At 37.3% G+C, this 20051-nt stretch overlaps 1 protein-coding gene across 3 annotated transcripts in view; it reads left to right on the top strand.

The window, feature by feature from the left end:
• CDKL5 (cyclin dependent kinase like 5) overlaps positions 1-20051 on the top strand; it is a 174433-nt gene that overhangs the window by 38107 nt on the left and 116275 nt on the right. For 2 of the 3 annotated variants that reach the window (XM_043458021.1, XM_043458023.1), the window contains exon 2: positions 17169-17398. In XM_043458021.1, the coding sequence (XP_043313956.1) occupies positions 17335-17398 (64 nt within the window). In that variant the 5' untranslated portion in view covers positions 17169-17334. Of the gene's footprint in view, positions 1-5739; positions 5878-17168; positions 17399-20051 lie in introns of all 3 variants that reach the window. The other variant, XM_043458022.1, reaches the window with a different exon arrangement.

Raw genomic sequence — 20051 nt, forward strand, 5'->3', positions numbered from 1 at the left:
TGGAATACCTCTACCATTATATCTGTTTCATATTCTGTTCTTGTCTCAAGAATGTCACCTGAATCTCCTGAGTGGTAAGAGTGTGTGCTAATGGATGAGTTCTCACAGAGGTCCCTAGATGATGACATCAGGATGGGGCCAGGTCATCAGAAGGACTAGCCATGATTAGGTTAGAACTTTCAGCCCCCTCATCCTACCCCCACTTCTGGGGAGAAGAGGGGGCCAGAGATTGAGTTCAATTACCAGTGACCAGTGATTGAATCAATTGTGCCTACATGATAAAACCACCATGAAAACCCCTTAAACAATAGGTTTTGGGGAGCTTCTGGGTTGGTGAACACACTGAAGTGCTGGGAAGGTGCTGTACCCTAGGAGGGCATGGGACCTTTGCCCCTCTTCCCTCCACCCCTGCAACCCCCTTTGCATCCCTTCAATTTGGCTGTTGCTGAGTTATATCCTCTATAACAAACGAGTAATGGTTTAAATAAAGCATTTCTTGAGTTCTGAGTCATTCTAGGGAATTATCAAACCTGAGGAAGGGTTTGTGGGAACCTCCAAATTTTTTTAGCTAAGTAGGACAGAAGTGCAGATGGCCTGGGGACTGGGTACTTGTGACTGGCATCTACAGTGACAGAAAATTGTGGGACTGAACCGTTAAACCTGTGGAGTCTGATGTTAATTAACTCTGGGTAGTTGGTGTTTGATTGTAGCATGCCCAGGTATTAGAGATTTGGTGTTGGAAAGGTGCCACATATTTGGTGTCAGGGTGACTTAACCTCAGTTTACAAATGGAAGCAAACCAAAGCTTCAAGAGACTGCTCAGCTTATTATTAAATTAGTACGTGGGAGTGCTGTAATTCAAGAGTCCTCTTAACCATATCTTGTTTTAATAATAATGTCCTTGAGGGAATGAACCTTCCTTTTCTTCTAACATATTAATTTTTTTTATTATTTATTAGTCATGTGTTCAAGTCTCTTGAACTTAATTGAATGCTTTCATCAATTAATGGCCTTGATAAAATTGCTTGTAATTTTGACTGTTATTTGTTTGGCCAAAGTGATGTTACTTATCCTTGAAAAGTTATCAGGACAAACAGCTGGGGGAGTGCAAGCTCTTAAGCTTGATTTTTTTTTTCTTTAGTTCCTTCTGTATTTTAAATAGGACACAAATATCTCTGTAAATAAAAATAACTTCCTCCCAACCCATTTGGAAAATATCCCAGACTTCCTCTTCATGCCTTGCAAAGTTGCTGCTGTCTAGTCTTTGTTACTATTTGTTATTTCCCTTTAAAATAAGTGACCCTCCTAGGAATAGCTTAATCACCAGATGTTTGGCCAGCAGTATTCCACTTATTCTGGTTTTGTAGTTCTGAAATAGACTTGAAAGGTAATCACTGCATTCCTTCTCTAGTTCTAAAATGATTTTACTCAATTGCTCTTGAAACTTACCTTGGTAAGTGATTTGGAGCCAAAATGAAAAGAGAGGATAGGATATATATTTTATATATATATATATATATATATATATATATTTTATACTGGTCTTTTATGAATTGATAATTATTCACTGAGAATTTTCACACTCATTTTCAGTTTGAGAGGTTCTGAGTGTTTAGAAATGAAATTGTGGGAGTTCCAACAGAGGATCCTTATTTTTTAACTGAGGAAATGAAAGTTGTCAAGGTCAACCATAAAGTTGGTACTTTGGCTTGGTAAGAGACACCCAGGATTTAGAGTCTTTCTGATGTAATTTTCAGCCTACCATGAATCTGGAGAATTGATAACATCAGTCTGTGACAGCAGTAATATTGTTTAGCCTGGAAGCAACCTTTGTGAATTTTCCAGATTATTGACAGTGTTTGAAAGTATTTGATATCTTTAGGACCAATATACTCTGCCATGTACTTTTATCTTTTTCAATTAGTAGATATTTCAAATTTCCAAAAATATAAATAAACCTCCTTTTTCAAATATATATAGAAAGAATGTACAAAACAGATATAAGTGGTATTTAATTAGAATAGAATTTTAAGCATAATTTTGATTTATTGGAAAATAAATTGAGAAAATTCAAATTTGTGAAATGCTATATTAGAGTATTTAATTTCCATCTCTAGCTTAAAACACCTGAATGGATGTACCATAATTCATTTAACCAGGCCTCTCTTGATATTTAGGTAGTTTCCATTCTTACTGCTGTTATACACAATGCTGCAGTGAATAAAATATGTTTATCATGTATATGTGTATCTGTTTTCTGAGGATAAATTCCTAGAAATATAATTTCTTTGTCATTAGAATGTATTTGTTTTTAGTTTTGAAAGATGTCAAATTGGTTTCCAAAAAAATTGTATCAGTATATATACATTCCCACCAGCAATATATGAGCAAGCTTAATTCCCTCATGCTCTCATCAACATGGTATGTTAGTTTTGGTCTTTGCTAATCTGAAAAATTATATCTCAGTATAGTTTGAATCTTCAGTTTTTATTATATCTAAAGTCAAGTAACTTTTTATATGTTTAAGAGGCATTTGTGTTTCCTCTTCTGGAACTATTTGTTCATATCACTTTGCCCATTTAAAAAATTGGGTTTCTGCCCCTCTTATTGAGCAATAGGTTCCTTTTATGTGTTATGGTTTTACCTTTTTGTGATGTAAGTTGCAGATTCTTTTCCTCATTTTTAAATTTCTCTTTTCCCTTTGATTTTTGCCTTTTTCATTTTATGGGTATGTAAACTCAAACTTAACATGCCTAAAATGGAATCTTGAATTTCTTCCCTTCCCTTAATTTGCTCTTCTTCTAGTTTTCCTCACATCAGGAAGCAACAACCTTCATCTACTCAGAGCCCAAGTGCCAAACCCAGAAGTTATCTTTGATTTCTTTTCCCCTCACTTCCCCTCTCTAATCCATTCCCAGATGTATTGGCTTCCTATCCAAATATATCCTGAATCTATCCATCTCTCTTCATGGGTACCTATTTATAGTCCATCCTGCCCTTATCCTTTCACCTGGGTGGTTGCAATGGCTCCCTAGTTGTTATACCCCCAAATTGATAGCTCCCTTTCGAGGCACAGAGCCCTTCTCTACTCTGTAGGTTGTGTGATCTTTTCAAAATGAAAATCATCTGATTGTCATTCTACCCCCAAACCCACCTCCCATTCTTGTTCAAAACCCTCCAGTGACTCTGTCTCACGATGAAGGTAAAACTACTTAAACAACTTGCTCTTTCTCCAGCCTCACCTTGTACTGGGTTATTAACCACCCAACCCTTGCTATCTTCAAGTCTTTTCTGTCTGCCATGTTCCCTCCTCAGTTGGGACTTTTGCATAAATCATCCCTCCTCTGAAGTTTATATCTGATTGTCCTGGAGATCTCAGCTCACTGAAACTTTTCTCTGGAAAAGCCAACCCTCCCTAATTAGGTAGAAAACCTCGTACAAGCCCTTGTAGAGCTTATATCTCTTTTTCATAGCACTTGTATTTGCAATTTACACTTACTGTATGATTCTTTGATAAACTCCCTGAGATAAGGGGTTTTGTTTATTTTCTTTACCAATATGTTCTCAGTGTCTGTCACTGTGCCTGGCATATAGTTAACTCTCAAGACATATTGAATGATTGCTTACTTTTAAGTTCTTAGCTTTGGAGTTTGAAGAATATATCGATCTACCCTTTCTGAAAAAATATGACTATATTTGCTCTAGGTCAGTCTTTGTTCTCTTTTTTTCCCTGTGGCTTTCCCAAGACCACTGAGGTTCACAGTCTGATCTCCAAAGTCTTAAAGCATTTCAGATATGAAATGTACCTAGGCCAATGGTCTTGAATTCATTTGAAGTCCATAGGTATTCTTCAATGGTTTTGGCTTTCAGTTCCTTCTCTTTTTTTTCCATCTGGGAAGGGAGTGTGTTTTGTTTGGTTGGTGAGGGGTTTTTGGTTTGTTTGTTTTTAATTTTTGGGGGGGTTGTTTTCTAGTCGCTCAGTCGTGTCTGACTCTGTGACCACATGGACTGCAGCACACCAGGCTCCCCCGTCCTTCGCTATCTCTCCCAGTTTGCTCGAATTTATGTCCATTGAGTCGGTGATGCTATCTAACCAAATTGTCCTCTGCCGCCCGCTTCTCCTTTTGCCTTCAGTCTTTGCCAACATCAGGATCTTTTCCAATGAGTCTGCTCTTCCAGTCAAGTGACCAAAGAATTGGAGCTTCAGCTTCAGCATCAGTCCTTCCAATGAATATTCAGAGTTGATTTCCTTTAGGATTGACTGGTTTGATCTTACAGTCCAAGGAACTCTCAAGAGGCTTCTCCAGCACTGCAATTCCAAAGCATCAGTTCTTCAGTGGTCAGTCATTTTTATGGTCCAACTTTCACATCCGTACATGACTACAGTAAAACCATAGCTTTGGCTTATATGGTGCTTTGTCAACCAAGTGATGTCTCCACTTTTTAATACATTGTCTAGGTTTGTCATAGCTTTCCTTCCGAGGAGCAAGTGTCTTAATTTCATGGCTGCAGTCACCATCCACAGTGCTTTTGGAGCCCAAGAAAATAAAATCTGTCACTGTTACCACTTTTTCCCCTTCTCTTTACCTTGAAGTGATGGGACCAGATGCCATGATCTTAGCTTTTTGAATGTTGAGTTTTAAGCCAGCTTTTTCACGCTCCTCTTTTACCCTCATCAAGAGGCTCTTTAGTCCTCTTTGCTTTCTGCCATTAGAGTGGTATCATCTGCATATCTGAAGTTGTTGATGTTTCTCCTGGCAGTCTTGATTCCAGCGTGATTCATCCAGCCTGGCATTTCGCATGATTGTAGTAGTAGAGGACAATAACAGACCACATTTTCTGATCCACATCAACACAGTAAAATCTAGGTGGTTCTTAACTTCTGTAAGTTTGCTCTAAATTCAGTTATTTAAAATTTAGTGATCAAAACAAGTTACCCCGTAAAAACCATGATAAAATTGATACATTTTCATGCAAGGGCTTTCAAAACCTTTTAAACCAATAGTGTTTCTTAAATAGTACAATGTTAGTGTGAACTCTGGATTTCTCTGATCCCAGTTTATTTCTTTTTTTTTTAAATCTGAACCTTGAGGTCCTCAGATTCTCAGGAAGGGCTGGGAGTTTAACAGGTTTGGCAGTACTAGGAGAAATATCAGGTAACTGGGTAAGAGATACGTTGACTTGGTACTGGATTCCCTAACTTGTGGAAAGACCGTAAGGGTAAAGGGGAGGCAAGATACATGTTTCACAATTAGAAATTTTTATTCTATTAAACTGTGTGTATATTGCTCATGATAGTCAAATATCAGTTTGATTTAATTATGAGAACTGAATTACAGAGAATGGATTGGTAGATCAGATTACTCTTCACTATTGGAGGAATAAAGCAAAATGAAGGTCCTATTAATTGTGTCAGATGGTCCTATTTAGGAAGAAAACTAAGTAGGAGTGCATTATCTCTTCACTTACAGTCAACATGGAGAATTCTCTGTAAGAGAGTAGGGTGTTTTCTCATAAGGGTGTGCTTTCCACGGAAATGATTTCTTTCCATACATGGATCACGAGTTTCAAATTTCAAACCATTTGAACTCTCTTATTATAGCAGAAGTTTTGTTGTGTACCACATCCATTCCTGTCCAATTTCAGTGACAAAATGATCCTCTCATTTGTATGTATAAAAACAATGCCAGAAATGAAAACAAAACTCATGATTCATCTGATTTTGTACTTTTCTTTCAGAAGAAGAAAAGAGCCATTGAGATGAAGATTATAATTTCAGCAACAAAGGAAACATTTAAGGCTCAGGCAGCCCTTAAATTCAATACTAGTAATATATGAAATAAATTATAAGCCTTACATTTCTCTCAGTTCTTGTAGGTACGTACTTGCCAATGCAGAGACAAGATTCCTTAATTTTAGGTGTATTTCTTAGTTCAAGATGGGGGTTTAGTCACTTAGTTGTGTCCGACTTTGCGAACACAGTCATGTCTGACTCTTTGCTTCCCCGTGGACTGTATCCTGCCAGGCTTCTCTGTCCATGGGATTTCCCAGGCAAGAATATTGGAGTGGGTTGCCATTTCCTTCTCCAGGGGATCTTCCCAACACAGGAATTGAACCTGGGTCTCTTGCATTGGAGGCAGTTTCTTTACCAACTGAGCTAAAGACAAATCTACTTTAAAAATCATCCTGGGGAGGGAGGTGGGAGAGGGGTTCAGGATGGGGAACACATGTAAATCCATGGCTGATTCATGTCAATGTATGGCAAAAACCACTACAATATTGTAAAGTAACTAGCCTCCAACTAATAAAAATAAATGAAAAAAAAAGTGCTAAAAAAAAATAAAAATAAAATTCATTCTGTTATTTACAAAGTTAATAGTAATCAAAAGCTCAAACAATTTTTGAGAGATTCTTACAATCTTTTTATTGGAAGGGACCTTAGAGGACATCTACTTTAGTACATGACTCTTGTACATGACTCTCTAGCACGGCCAGGCTACACTGCTTCCAGTGGCCTCTTCCTGCCCCCTGCAGGTCCCCTGCTAGTCTTCTCTGCTTTGGATTACAGGTCTTCTCTGCTCCTTGATTTTATTAATCTCTCTAGGACTCTGTAACTTCCCTGGTGGTTCAGACGGTAAAGCGTCTGCCTACAATGCTGGAGACCTGGGTTCGATCCCTGGGTCAGGAAGATCCTCCAGATAAGAAAATGGCAACCCACTCCGGTATTCTTGCCTGGGAAATCTCATGGACAGAGGAGCCTGGCAGGCTACGTCCATGGGGAGGCAAAGAGTCAGACACGACTGAGTGACTTCATTTCAAGACTCTGTACTGCCTTGAACGCTCTTCTCACATCCCTGTTCCTATGACTTGCTTCTTGACATTAAGCAGATTTCAGTGAAATTTCACCTCCCCATACAGGCCTTTCCCAGACTACCTTATCTACCTGCCCACCCCCCTGCCCCTTTCAATCTCCAAAACTCTCTACCATATGACTGTTTTCTTTCCTTCATAATAATTGTCACTATCTGGAATGATCATGTTTGTTTGTTTATTGTCTGTCTTCCTCATTGTCTCCATGAGAGCAGGGGCTGTGTTTGTCTCCTGAAGCATCTCTGGTGGGCTGTCCCAGTGTAGGTGTCTGACAGATATTTATAGAATGAATGAGTAACCATCAATGGTTCATCATTGTGCGAATCACTGCTGCACTGATATGTCTGCTTTTTACCACTTTTCTACCACTGATCTTAGTTATTCCCCCTGAAATAACCCAAATCACCTGCTTGATTCCCTCTTTTTCAAAGAGTTTTCACACACTGGGATGCCAGTCATCTCTCATTGAGGCGTATCTTGTCCAGTTTCCTCACCAGCTCCTCGTCTGGCATGATTTTGGAGTGTGGGCATCATCCAGATTATCTGTCACTGGGAGTTTTTGGTTTTGCTGTTGATACCCAACACTAGACACATGGGATTATATGGAGTCTGGAGAGAGAGAGTTCAGTTAAATTTTTTTTTGATGTAATATTGAAATGCTCTATCTTTGATAAAAATTATCTTTTGCCTACATATAAGTGCCATGAAACTATTGAAATGCTCTATCTTTGATAAAAATTATCTTTTGCCTACATATAAGTGCCATGATATCATTATCAGAATTACTTTTGACTTGTTAAAACCTTGTTTTATTGTGAAATACAACACAGAAGTAGGTAAAACAAATTTACACTCTAATGTATATTTAGCTATCACTCAAGTCAAGAAATAGAATATTACCAGTGTCCCAGAAAGCCCTCTTATGTTATCATTCTCAACTCCTCCCTGGAGCTAATTAATATCCTCATTTTTAAAAGAAACACTTCCTTGATTGCTTATTTTTTTTAATAGATTTACCACTTATATATGCATATCTAGCCAATATAGTTTGTAATTCAGCTTTACCTGTTATAAAACTATGTATAAATGAAATCAAGATTGCTCTGAGAAATATCAACAACCTCGGACATGGAGATGATACCACTCTGATGGCAGAAAGCAAGAAGAACTAAAGAGCCTCTTGATACAGGTGAAAGAGGAGAGTGAAAAAGCTGGCTTAAAACTCAACATTCAAAAATCTAAGATCATGGCATCCAGTCCCATCACTTCATGGTAAATAGAAGGGGAAAAGTAGAAGAAATGACAGATTTTATTTACTTGGGCTCCAGAATCACTGGGGATAGTGACTGCTGCCGTGCAGTGAGAAGACACTTGCTCCTTGGAAGGAAAGCTATGACAAACCTAGACAGTGTATTAAAAAGCAGACAGATCACTTTGACGACAGAGGTCCGTATAGTTAAAGCTATGGTTTTTTTCAGTAGTCGTGTACAGATGGTAAGAGCTGGCCCATAAGAAAGGCTGAGCGCCGAAGAGTTGATGCTTTTGAACTGTAGTGCTAGAGAAAACTCTTGAGAGGCCCTTGGACTGCAAGGAGTCAAACCAGTCCATCCTAAAGGAAATCAACCATGAATATTCACTGGAAGGACTGATGCTAAAGCTGAAGCTCCAATCCTTTGGCCACCTGAAGTGACGAGCCGACTTACTGGAAAAGACCCTGATGCTGGGAAAGATTGAGAGCAAAAGGAGAAGGGGGTGGCAGAGGATGAGATGGTTTGATAGCATAACCAACTCAATGGACATGAATTTGAGGAAACTCTAAGAGATAGTGAAGGACAGGGGAGCCTGATGTGCTGCAGTCCATGGGATTGCAAAGAGTTGGACAGACTGAGTGACTTAACGACAGCAACACTACAAGCTTAGTTGCTTAAAACAGCACCCATATATTACCTCACAGTTCTGTAGATCAGAAGTCTGGGATGGTATGGCTGGGTTCTCTGCTTAAGGTAACACTGATATAAAGCTAGAGTTTAGTGTGTTGATTGGGGCTGAGTTCTCATTTGTCCTTGATTAGTTACAAAGTTGATTTCTGAGATCCAGCTCTTTTTGATCTCTCTATTTTTGTGTGTTTTCTATTTCATGAACTTCTGCTCTTATTTCTTTCTTTATATTTTCTTTGGATTTATTTTACTGTTCTTTTTAAAAAAAAAAAACCTCTTGAGATTGATGCTTAGTTTATTTTTTATATTTTGTGATATAGGCATATATAAGGCTTTTGATTACCTCCCTAAGCATTGTTTTAATTTCTCATGAATTTGTATTTTTGTTATTTTTAAATGTTTATTATGATTTCTTCTTTGACTGACATAAATTATTTTAAGAATGTTTATTAATTTCTAAACATATGAACGGAAAGTGAAAGTGTTAGTCACTCTGTTGTGTCTGACTCTTTGCAACTTTACCCACTGTAGCCCACCAGGCTCCTCTATCCATGGTCTTCTCCAGGCAAGAATACTGGAGTGGGTAGCCATTACCTTCTCCAGGGAATTTTCTGGACTCAAGGATTGAATCTGGGTCTCCTGCATTGCAGATAGATTCTTTACCATCTGAGCAAGCATATGAATATTTCTTAATTATTTCTTTTGTGACTAATTTGTTGCATACTTGCATTGTGGGGAGAGAACATCCTCGGACTAAATCTTTGTAATTTGCTTTGAATTGCATTTCAGCCTAGCACATTATCAGTTTTTATAAATGTTCTGTGTGTGCTGGGGGGAAGAAAGATATTCTACAGTTCTTTTCATTTGCTTAAGTTTTTAAAATGAAAGTATTATGTGTACTTTTTATACTGTTTGTGTTGAGTTCCCTTGCTGGTATTCTGTTTTCCAGTTCCGGAATTCTAATTTCTTTTCCCAGTTTGTTCTTCTACCTTGTGGACCTCCCAGTTCTGTCAGAATGTTCAACCCTTGGTTTTTATTCATGCAACTCTATGGTTGTCTCACAAGCTAGGTCTGATAATCCTGATATTATAAATTTTTCTGGGGCATTTTCTGTTTTGGTCATTTCTGTTCTTGTTAATGTTATGTGTATCTTGTTGTCTTTGATTATGTATTGCATGAGCTAAACAAGAAATTATCTGTAGCAACATTATGATGGCTGGGTTCTTGTTACCCTCCTGCCAACTCCCCCCAACACCCTGCACTTACCACCTGCTGCTACCCCTTGCAACCAGATAACTGTTGGCACTAACCATCTGAATGTGGGGCCACCTCATCCAAGGTACACTTAGAGGTTTATTTAGGTCACTCAGGTGACATAAAGCTATCATTCAGGTCTGTTCTGGGACTTATATTTCTTTCTGGTTTCCTTTATCCTAAGAGTATTGCTCTTGGGGTTTCAGCTTCAAGTGAGTGATGCTTGTCGTACTTTCTTCTTTTGAAACACTTTTACCTTTGACTTTCTTGCCCCTGGATTTATGAGTTTCAAGAGCAAGCCTGTTTTTCTCCCTGTTTTTCTGAATCTTCCTTCAAGTGTCTGTGAGCTAAAATTGTTTTGGGTGATTTGGATTACCTCTCTGAGTTCTATTCCTTTGCCTTGATATCAGCCAGGTAATTCTTCATAACCTTCAGTCTTTGGGGATTTTTAGGCTGTTCTTTAGAAATATTCCCTCCAGCATTTGTATTTGTTCTCAAAGGGACAGTTCATCCAAGTTATTTAGTTACTTGAAGCTAAAGTGTCTGAGTTTTTAAAGCCTTGAAAAATTAATTAGTATTATTCATATAAAATTGTAGTTAAATCCAATTGGCTTTAAGTTTTTCCCTCAATTTGAATTCAGTTCAGTTCACTCGCTCAGTCGTGTCCCACTCTTTGTGACCCTATGGACTGAAGCACACCAGGCTTCCCTGTCCACCACCAACTCCCGGAGCTTACTCAAACTCATGTCCATCGAGTCGGTGATGCCACTTAACCATCTCATCCTCTGTCATCCCGTTCTCCTCCCGCCTTCAATCTTTTCCAGCATCAGAGTCTTTTCCATTGAGTCAGTTCTTCGCATCAGGTGGCCAAAGTATTGGAGTTTCAGCTTCAGCATCAGTCCTTCTAATGAATATTCAGGACTGATCTCCTTTAGGATGGACTGGTTGGATTTCCTTGCAGTCCAAGGGACTGTCAAGAGTCTTCTCCAACACCACAGTTCAAAAGCATCAATTCTTCAGTGCTCAGTTTTCTTTATAGTCCAACTTTCACATCCATACGTGACTACTGGTAAAACCATAGCTTTGACTAGATGGACCTCTGTTGGCAAAGTAATGTCTGCTTTTTAATACGCTGTCTAGGTTGGTCATAGCTCTTCTTCCAAGGAGCAAGCGTTTTTTAATTTCATGGCTGCAGTCACCATCTGCAGTGATTTTGGAGTCCAAGATAATAAAGTTTCTCACTGTTTCCATTGTTTCCCCATCTATTTGTCATGAAGTGATGGGACCGGATGCCATGATCTTAGATTTCTGAATGTTGAGTTTTAAGCCAACTTTTTCACTCTCCTCTTTCATTTTCATCAAGAGGCTCATTAGTTCTTCTTTGCTTTCTGCCATAAGGGTAGTATCATCTGCATATCTGAGGTTATTGATATTTCTCCCAGCAATCTTGATTCCAGTTTGTGCTTCATCCAGCCCGGCATTTTGCATGATGTACTCTGTATAGAAGTTAAATAAGCAAGACAATATGTAGTCTTGATGTACTCTTTTTCCCAATTTGGAACCAGTCTGTCATTCCATGTCCATTTCTAACTGTTTCTTCTTGACCTGCATACAGATTTCTCAGGAGGCAGGTCAGGTGGTCTGGTATTCCCATCTCTCGAAGAATTTTCCACAGTTTGTTGTGATCCACACAGTCAAAGGCTTTGGTATAGTCAATAATGCAGAAGTAGATCTATTTCTGGAACTCTCTTGCTTTTTCTATGATCCAGTGGATATTGGCAATTTGATCTGCCTTTTCTAAATCCAGCTTGAACATGTGGATTAATTTGAATACTGGTAGTTAAAAGACTGTTCTTGACACCTGTGTTTATATTTACTCACACACTTAAATTCTGATTCCTAGGGTTTACATTACTTGATTTCCATAGAGAATAGGTGGGACCAAATGTTCTTTATATATACTTACATATAGAACTTTTGTGGGTGCTGAGTCTTCTTAATAGGAATTACTTAATTTTTATCCCTAGTTTCCTTCAAAATGAGCTGTACCATTCTTGACAGAGAGTGGAATATTTAATGTTTCCTGGGTGTTCTTCCAAATCAGCCATAGAAAATAAAAGAATGATTCATTCTCAGAAACACTCTGCACATCTTTTACCTGGAAAGTGACTGACTTAGATCTTCATATGTTGGCTCCTTCCTGTTAGTGATATTCCACTTCAAATGTCACCTTTGTAGAGGGGGCTTTTTGAGTAATCACTCCTTGTTTCTCCCTTCATAACATGTATCATTATCTGATAATAATCTTGCATTTTTTCCTCCCTTAGTAAAATGTGAAGCACCATGAGGGCAAGGATTTTGCCTATCTTGTTCACAACTGTCTCAGGTCTTATTTACTCTTTCTCTGAATCATGTTAGGCAGTCAGTAATTTTTTTGTTTAATAAATGAATGAATAGAACAAATGTTTATTTTTTGAAAATATTTGAAATTGTGACATCATTTTCTCTAAATGTCACAGTCATCCTTTAAAAATGTGTGATTCCATTGAATTAAAGTTTTCTAAAATATGTGTTGTGTCTGCTTTCTCTTGCCTTTTTTCAAAAACGATTTTGGTAAATATTGAATGAAAAGTCAGACAATTAAAAGTCTGACTTAACCCTAAAGTTAGAGTGTTAGAGTGACAAATACTTAGCATTAGGGACTACTGTGACTTTGTTGTATATTGCGCTGGAAGGAGATCAGTGTGACTGGAGTGGAAGAATCAAGGGAAAGAAGAGTCAGAGATGACATCAGAGGAGAGGAGATTAAGACCTGATGGCTTATGTGGACTTTGACTTTCAGTCTTAATGATATGGGCGGCCACTAGAGGATTTTGAGCAGAGAAGTGACATAGAGGTGAGTGTGGACTATAGGGATATTAAAGTATGGTCTACTTCCGAGCTCTCATGTCAGTTCCACTGGCTATTTTGTCTCTCTCTGCCAAGACCACCCTTTCTTTTTTTTTTTTTCCATTTATTTTTATTAGTTGGAGGCTAATTACTTCACAACATTGCAGTGGGTTTTGTCATACATTGACATGAATCAGCCATGGAGTTACATGTATTCCCCATCCCGATCCCCCCTCCCACCTCCCTCTCCATCCCATCCCTCTGGGTCTTCCCAGTGCACCAGGCCCGAGCACTTGTCTCGTGCATCCCACCTGGGCTGGTGATGTGTTTCACCCTTGATAATATACATGCTGTTCTCTCGAAACCTCCCACCCTCGCCTTCTCCCACAGAGTCCAAAAGTCTGTTCTGTACATCTGTGTCTCTTTTTCTGTTTTGCATATAGGGTTATCATTACCATCTTTCTAAATTCCATATATATGTGTTAGTATGCTGTAATGTTCTTTATCTTTCTGGCTTACTTCACTCTGTATAATGGGCTCCAGTTTCATCCATCTCATTAGCACTGATTCAAATGAATTCTTTTTAACGGCTGAGTAATATTCCATGGTGCATATGTACCACAGCTTCCTTATCCATTCGTCTGCTGATGGGCATCTAGGTTGCTTCCATGTCCTGGCTATTATAGACAGTGCTGCGATGAACATTGGGGTGCACGTGTCTCTTTCAGATCTTGGTTTCCTCAGTGTGTATGCCCAGAAGTGGTATTTGCTAGGTCATTGGCAGTTCTATTCCAGTTTTTTAAGAAATCTCCACACTGTTTTCCATAGTGCTGTACTAGTTTGCATTCCCACCAACAGTTGTAAGAGGGTTCCCTTTTCTCCACACCCTCTCCAGCATTTATTGCTTGTAGACTTTTGGATAGCAGCCATCCTGACTGGCGTGTAATGGTACCTCATTGTGGTTTTGATTTGCATTTCTCTGATAATGAGTGATGTTGAGCATCTTTTCATGTGTTTGTTAGCCATCTGTATGTCCTCTTTGGAGAAATGTCTGTTTAGTTCTTTGGCCACTTTTTGATTGGGTCATTTATTTTTCTGGAATGGAGCTGCAGGAGTTGCTTGTATATTTTTGAGATTAATCCTTTGTCTGTTTCTTCATTTGCTATTATTTTCTCCCAATCTGAGGGCTGTCTTTTCACCTTGCTTATAGTTTCCTTTGTTGTGCAAAAGCTTTTAAGTTTCATTAGGTCCCATTTGTTTATTTTTGCTTTTATTTCCAGTATTCTGGGAGGTGGAAGACCACCCTTTCTTAATTTTTATAGCTCAGTTCTAATTTTCAGTATATTTAGTAGAGAGTATCTTGCCGGATCCTCCCCTCAAGGCTGAGCCTTCTTATTTTTCTTATTTGGAAGAGTGTTGGCTGTACTTGGAATTTTGCTCTTCTATGTATATTTTAGAATCAGCTTATTGTAATTCCTCAGAAAACTCTCTTGGGATTCTGATTGAAATTGCATTGACTGTATAGATTAATATAGAGATAATTGATATCCTTTAGACTTAAAATTGGAAAAACTTCATTGATCTAGGTCATCTTTAATGACTTTGAATAAACTTTACATGTGTATACACACACAAGTACACACATATATGTATATTTGAATAGAGGTCTTAAGTATCTTTTTATGTTAAGTCCTAAGTGTCTTTTTTGTTGTAAAGATGATTTTTAAAAATAACATTTTATGTTTCTTATTGATGGTTACAAATACAGTTGATATTTGTATACTGAGTTTGTATTTAGCTTCCTTGTTAACACTTATAATTCTAATAATTTTTAGATTCCTTTGCATTTTCTATATAAACAATAATATTTGTAAATTCTTGGTTTCTCTTTCCAGTCCTATATAGTTTATTCTTTTTTTTTTTTTTTTTTTAACTTGCTGAGCTGTCTGGAACCCACCAGGATGATGTTTAATAGTAATGTTAATAAGTATTAATAGCAGAATTTCTTGTCATGTTCTTAACTTTTAAAGGGGCTATATCTAAATATTCCACATTTAAGAATGATATTGTAGATTTTTTCAGATACTTTTATCAAGATATGAACATTTAAAAGGCATTTAATTAGGGACATATTGCTCTTTAGATTTACATTCCTACCATTAGTATATAAAATGGCCACTTTTTGTGTCAGTTCTTTATATCACCTAAGGTGCTCAAATTTTTTTAAGTTTCAGATTTCATAAGCAGCAAAGAAAATTTCTTTACTGGTTTAGATTTATTTATTTCTTTTAAACCAATACTTTATGTTGATACAACTGTTCTTCTTAAAGATAGTATAGGATTTTTTTTAAGCAAAAACTTATTTCAAAATAATTTCAGATTTAAAGTTGTAAAGATCATATAAAGAATTTCCTGTTCCATGGAGTCTTGACCCAGATCCCCCAAATGTAAACATTTTATAATATTTACTTTATCATTCTTTCTGTTTCTCTTCCTCTATATCTACATACATTTTTTTTTTCCTGAATTGGTTTAAGTTGCAAATTGTCTCTAAGAACTTTGATATTCTCCTTTTATTTTTTTCTTTTAAGCTTTTTATTAGACTGTTCTAGAGATTTAGGCTGTGCCTTATTTATTTTTTCAAAATTTAATTGACATATAACATTGGTTCCAAGTGTACAACATAATGATTTCATGTTTGTATACATTACAAAAGGATCACATAAATCTGCTTACCATCCATCACCACACATAGTTACATATTTTTTCTTGTGAAGAGCACTTAAAATTTACTTTTAGCCACTTTCAAATATACAGTAGAGTATTATTAACTATAGTCACCATGCTGTACATTGCATCCCTAGGACTTGCTCATTTTATAACCAGAAATTTGTACCTTTGGATCACCACTCATCTTGTCATTTCTTAAAACGAGAGGATTATTTTATGTAACCACCTTACTATTGTCAAAAAAAATTATAATTGATACAATATTATCTGATCTGTGGCTCAGCTGGTAAAGAGTTCGCCTGCAATGTGGGAGACCTGGCTTCGATCCCTGGGTTGGGAAGATCCCTTGGAGAAGGGAAAGGCTACCCACTCCAGTATTCTGGCCTGGAGAATTCCATGGATTACAGTCCATGGGGTTGCAAAGAGTTGGACATGACTGAGCGACTTTCACTTTGCTATCTAATCTGTACACTTTTAAATTTTATAATTTACCCTTTATAGCAAAAAACTTTTTTATTGTCTAGCATCCAATCCAGGATCATGCATTATATTTAGTTGTCATGACTCTTAATCTTCTTTTCTGGAACAGTTACTTAGTCGTTTCTTATGTTTCATGACATAGACATTTTTAAAGAATACAGGCCAGTTATTGAGTAGAATATTCCTCAGTTTGGGCTTGTCTGTTATGGTTAGACTCATGTTTTACCCTTTCAGAAGAATGTATGTGTATATGTAATTTACATACACATTTATATCTATTTCTTTATCTCTCTATATTAAGAACTGACCTTACATGATTAACTCTTAATTCCAAGCTTTCCCAATTTTCATGTTTGTAACTTCCTTTTATGAGAATGAGACGAAACCCACATTATCCACAATATGTTTACTTATTTGCTTAATTCTAGAATATACATAAAGAGGTTTCATATCTCTGTAAAAAATCACTGAGTATAATATTTGTTTATATTTCTTTAGCTTAAGGAAAGTATGTAGTTAAAATACTGTTTTCAAAAGTTGTGTGTGTGTGCTCACTCGCTCAGTAATGTCTGACTCTGCAACCCCATGGACTGTAGTCCTCCAGGATCCTCTGTCCATGGAATTCTCCTGGCAAGAATACTGGAGTGGGTTGCCATTTCCTCCTCCAGGAGATCTTCCTGACCCAGGAATTGAACGCACGTCTCCTGCTTTGGCAGTGTATTCTTTACCACTAAACCACCTGGGAATCCCTTTCAAAAGTTGCCTGAGGTTAATTCTTTTCCCTGCCCAGGCTTGTTCAGTGTAGTTATAGTATTCATTTCAAATATAGTTAAGTACATTTTTTCGATTGTGTTTCATTTTGGGTACTTCCCTCCTATTATTATTAGTAGTAGTAGTGGTAGCATATGAAACAATGTGGTTTTAAAAGAACTGTACAAAAAGATTGGATAGGTTATTGGAGTACTGAGAAATAAAATTTATGACTTTTAATTGTGTTTGTTCTTTCAGGAAATCATTTAATACTTCACATTAGGACAAATATGTGAAAGTTCCTGCCAACCTGTGAGAACTTCTTCCTTCGGACATTTTTTGTTCTACTTACTGTACAGCTTTCTTAGAAGTTCTTTTTTGATGCCATGTTCTGTGGCTTGCATCTTAAGAGGAGTTTGTCTTCATGAAGATTCCTAACATTGGTAATGTGATGAATAAATTTGAGATCCTTGGGGTTGTAGGTGAAGGTAAGTTTAACATTCTTTGAGCTTTTGAGCAATGTGCAATTATATCTATCACCAAAAAAGTTATTAATTCAAATTCTATTATGTCAGCTAGGCTTATTTTGACTAACTTAAAATTTATATAAGTTAAATTTTACTTAATGCATGAGAAATAAATGAATAAATAACTTCTGTTTGTCTATGACAATGATAAACCACATTTTATAAATTCTGAGCCTCACGATTTGGTCATATTTTAACATCTCTGAAATCAGGATGTGTGTTACAATCAGTAATGTCGTGGTTTAATTGGCAGAACTTTTTCTTTCCTAGTAGTACATAAAATAATACTTATAATCAATGACCTCATCAATTTGATGAAATATGGTAATTTGGTTTTTCATAAGTCTTCCTAATTTTTCCTTTTTTTTTGTAATGTTTGCTCTTAAAGATAACTTCATGGAGATTTTGATATATGATTCTTTTAACAGTATAAGTTATTATAATTATGATTTCTTTATATCTTTAAAGCAATGTTACAAAAGCTTGGTATTTCAGAATTTTCAAGTGTATTTTGAATTTCAAAAGAAATTTTACACCTTACCTATGTCAACAGCATAGTTGTTCTGGATTTTAATAGTAAGTTGTTAAATCCTTTTCAAATAAGTAGAAACAATTAAAATATTATGTAATCAATGTGTATTTGCTTCAAGGTCTGAAGTTTGAAGACAAAAAAAAGGATCCTTCTTTCTTCACTTAGCTCCTTTTCCTGTTTTTCAATGATATTCATTATGTAGATAAAATTCATTCTTAATGTCTTATTTACTATTAATTTTATAATACCCGATTTATTACTTTTTTCTATAAGTGTTATATAGACTTATGCTGTAAAAATACTCACTGGAGAACATCAGCTCCTTGGATGTAACAAAGTTGGAATGTTTCAAATTCTGGGCCTAAGTTTTTCCTGTATCATGACCTTTTTCTTAGTATGCCTATAGGTGATCATCTTCTCAGGGATCAGCTTAGATTAACTACAACTACCAGTTGTTGTTGTTGTTGTTTTTCGGTTGCTCAGTCAAGTCTGACTCTTTGCAACCCTCTGGACTGCAGCACACCAGGCTTCCTTGTCCTTCACCATCTCCCAGAGTTTGCTCAGACTCATGTCCATTGAGTTGATGATGCCATCCAGCCATTTCATCCTCTGTCATCCCCTTCTCCTCCTGCCCTAAATCTTTCCTGTCATCAGGGTCTACAACTACCAGACTGGCATGTAAATCAAGATATGTTAGTTTCAGGTTGTAGTCAGAACCATCATTGCTATTTTTTTTCTTTGTAAACTACCTCAGATGCTTCTTGGCTATGAAATACATATACATTAAGGAAATTAAAAGCTGTCAAGCAAACTCCACATCCCTGCAGCCTAAGCAGTGCATTTTCACCCCATAGAAAAACTAACACGGGCCGTTAAATGAGGATTGGATGACTGCTTGGTGATTGTGGAGTTCAATTGGATGGCTATAAGGGCCGGTTTCATCCTAACTGTGATAATAAGATTCTTCCATCTCGACCAGTTGAAGGATACTTACTCTGGTTCCCCAATCTCTGTTGCAGACACATTTTCCAATTTCATCTCCCTGAAGTCTTCTTTTCAGACACGAACATAGGCTTTGCCTGTCTGTAAATGTCAATCATTTCTGCCAGCTTCAGTTATCGTATATTACATTTTGATTCTCCTAATTAGATTTTTCACATTATAACTTTTGCCTCAATTTCCTTGCTGTCAACTCTGTGTTCTGGGTTTAAGGACATAGTTGATTGGCTAATTAATAGGATAAGTAACCCAAAAGGTAGTGATGTATCTCATTTGAAATGTATCAAATAAAGTGGGAGTGCTTAGCTACAAATGGTCAGAGATCCTTGGACTACTTATGCTGGTGCCATTGAACTTAGTATTTATGGCAAAAATGTAGCAACTCCTACTAGTTATTAATTGGAATGCTGAGGTGCTGCTGCTGCTGCTGCTAAGTCGCTTCAGTCATGTCCGACTTTGTGCAACCCCATAGACGGCAGCCCACCAGGCTCCCCCGTCCCTGGGATTCTCCCGGCAAGAACACTGGAGTGGGTTGCCGTTTTCTTTGTCCAATGTGTGAAAGTGAAAAGTGAAAATGAAGTTGCTCAGTAGTCTCCGACTTTGTGCGACCCCATGGACTGCAGCCTACCAGGCTCCTCCGTTCATGGGATTTTCCAGGCAAGAGTACTGGAGTGGGGTGCCATTGCCTTCTCTGATGCTGAGGTGAGGCCTGTACTATTTTGTGAGTCAGAGAAGACTTTCTAGTGTCCTAGAAGAGAATTTAATTGTCTCCTAGGAGAGAGAACATATTTGATGGGCTCCATGCTTGAGCCTACCCTTGTGAAACCATTAGCTCTTAAATTTTGAGTTCCCTAGAATCTTTTGAGGTAATTTTAATTTACTCTTTTTTTTTTCCAATTATTTTTATTAGTTGGAGGCTAATTACTTTGCAACATTGCAGTGGGTTTTGTCATACATTGACATGAATCAGCCATGGAGTTACATGTATTCCCCATCCCGATCCCCCCTCCCACCCCCCACCCCCCACCCAATTCCCCTGGGTCCTCCCAGTGCACCAGGCCCGAGCACTTGCTCATGCATCCG

Source organism: Cervus canadensis, chromosome X, assembly GCF_019320065.1.
Source record: "Cervus canadensis isolate Bull #8, Minnesota chromosome X, ASM1932006v1, whole genome shotgun sequence".
Classification (NCBI taxonomy): Eukaryota; Metazoa; Chordata; class Mammalia; order Artiodactyla; family Cervidae; genus Cervus; species Cervus canadensis.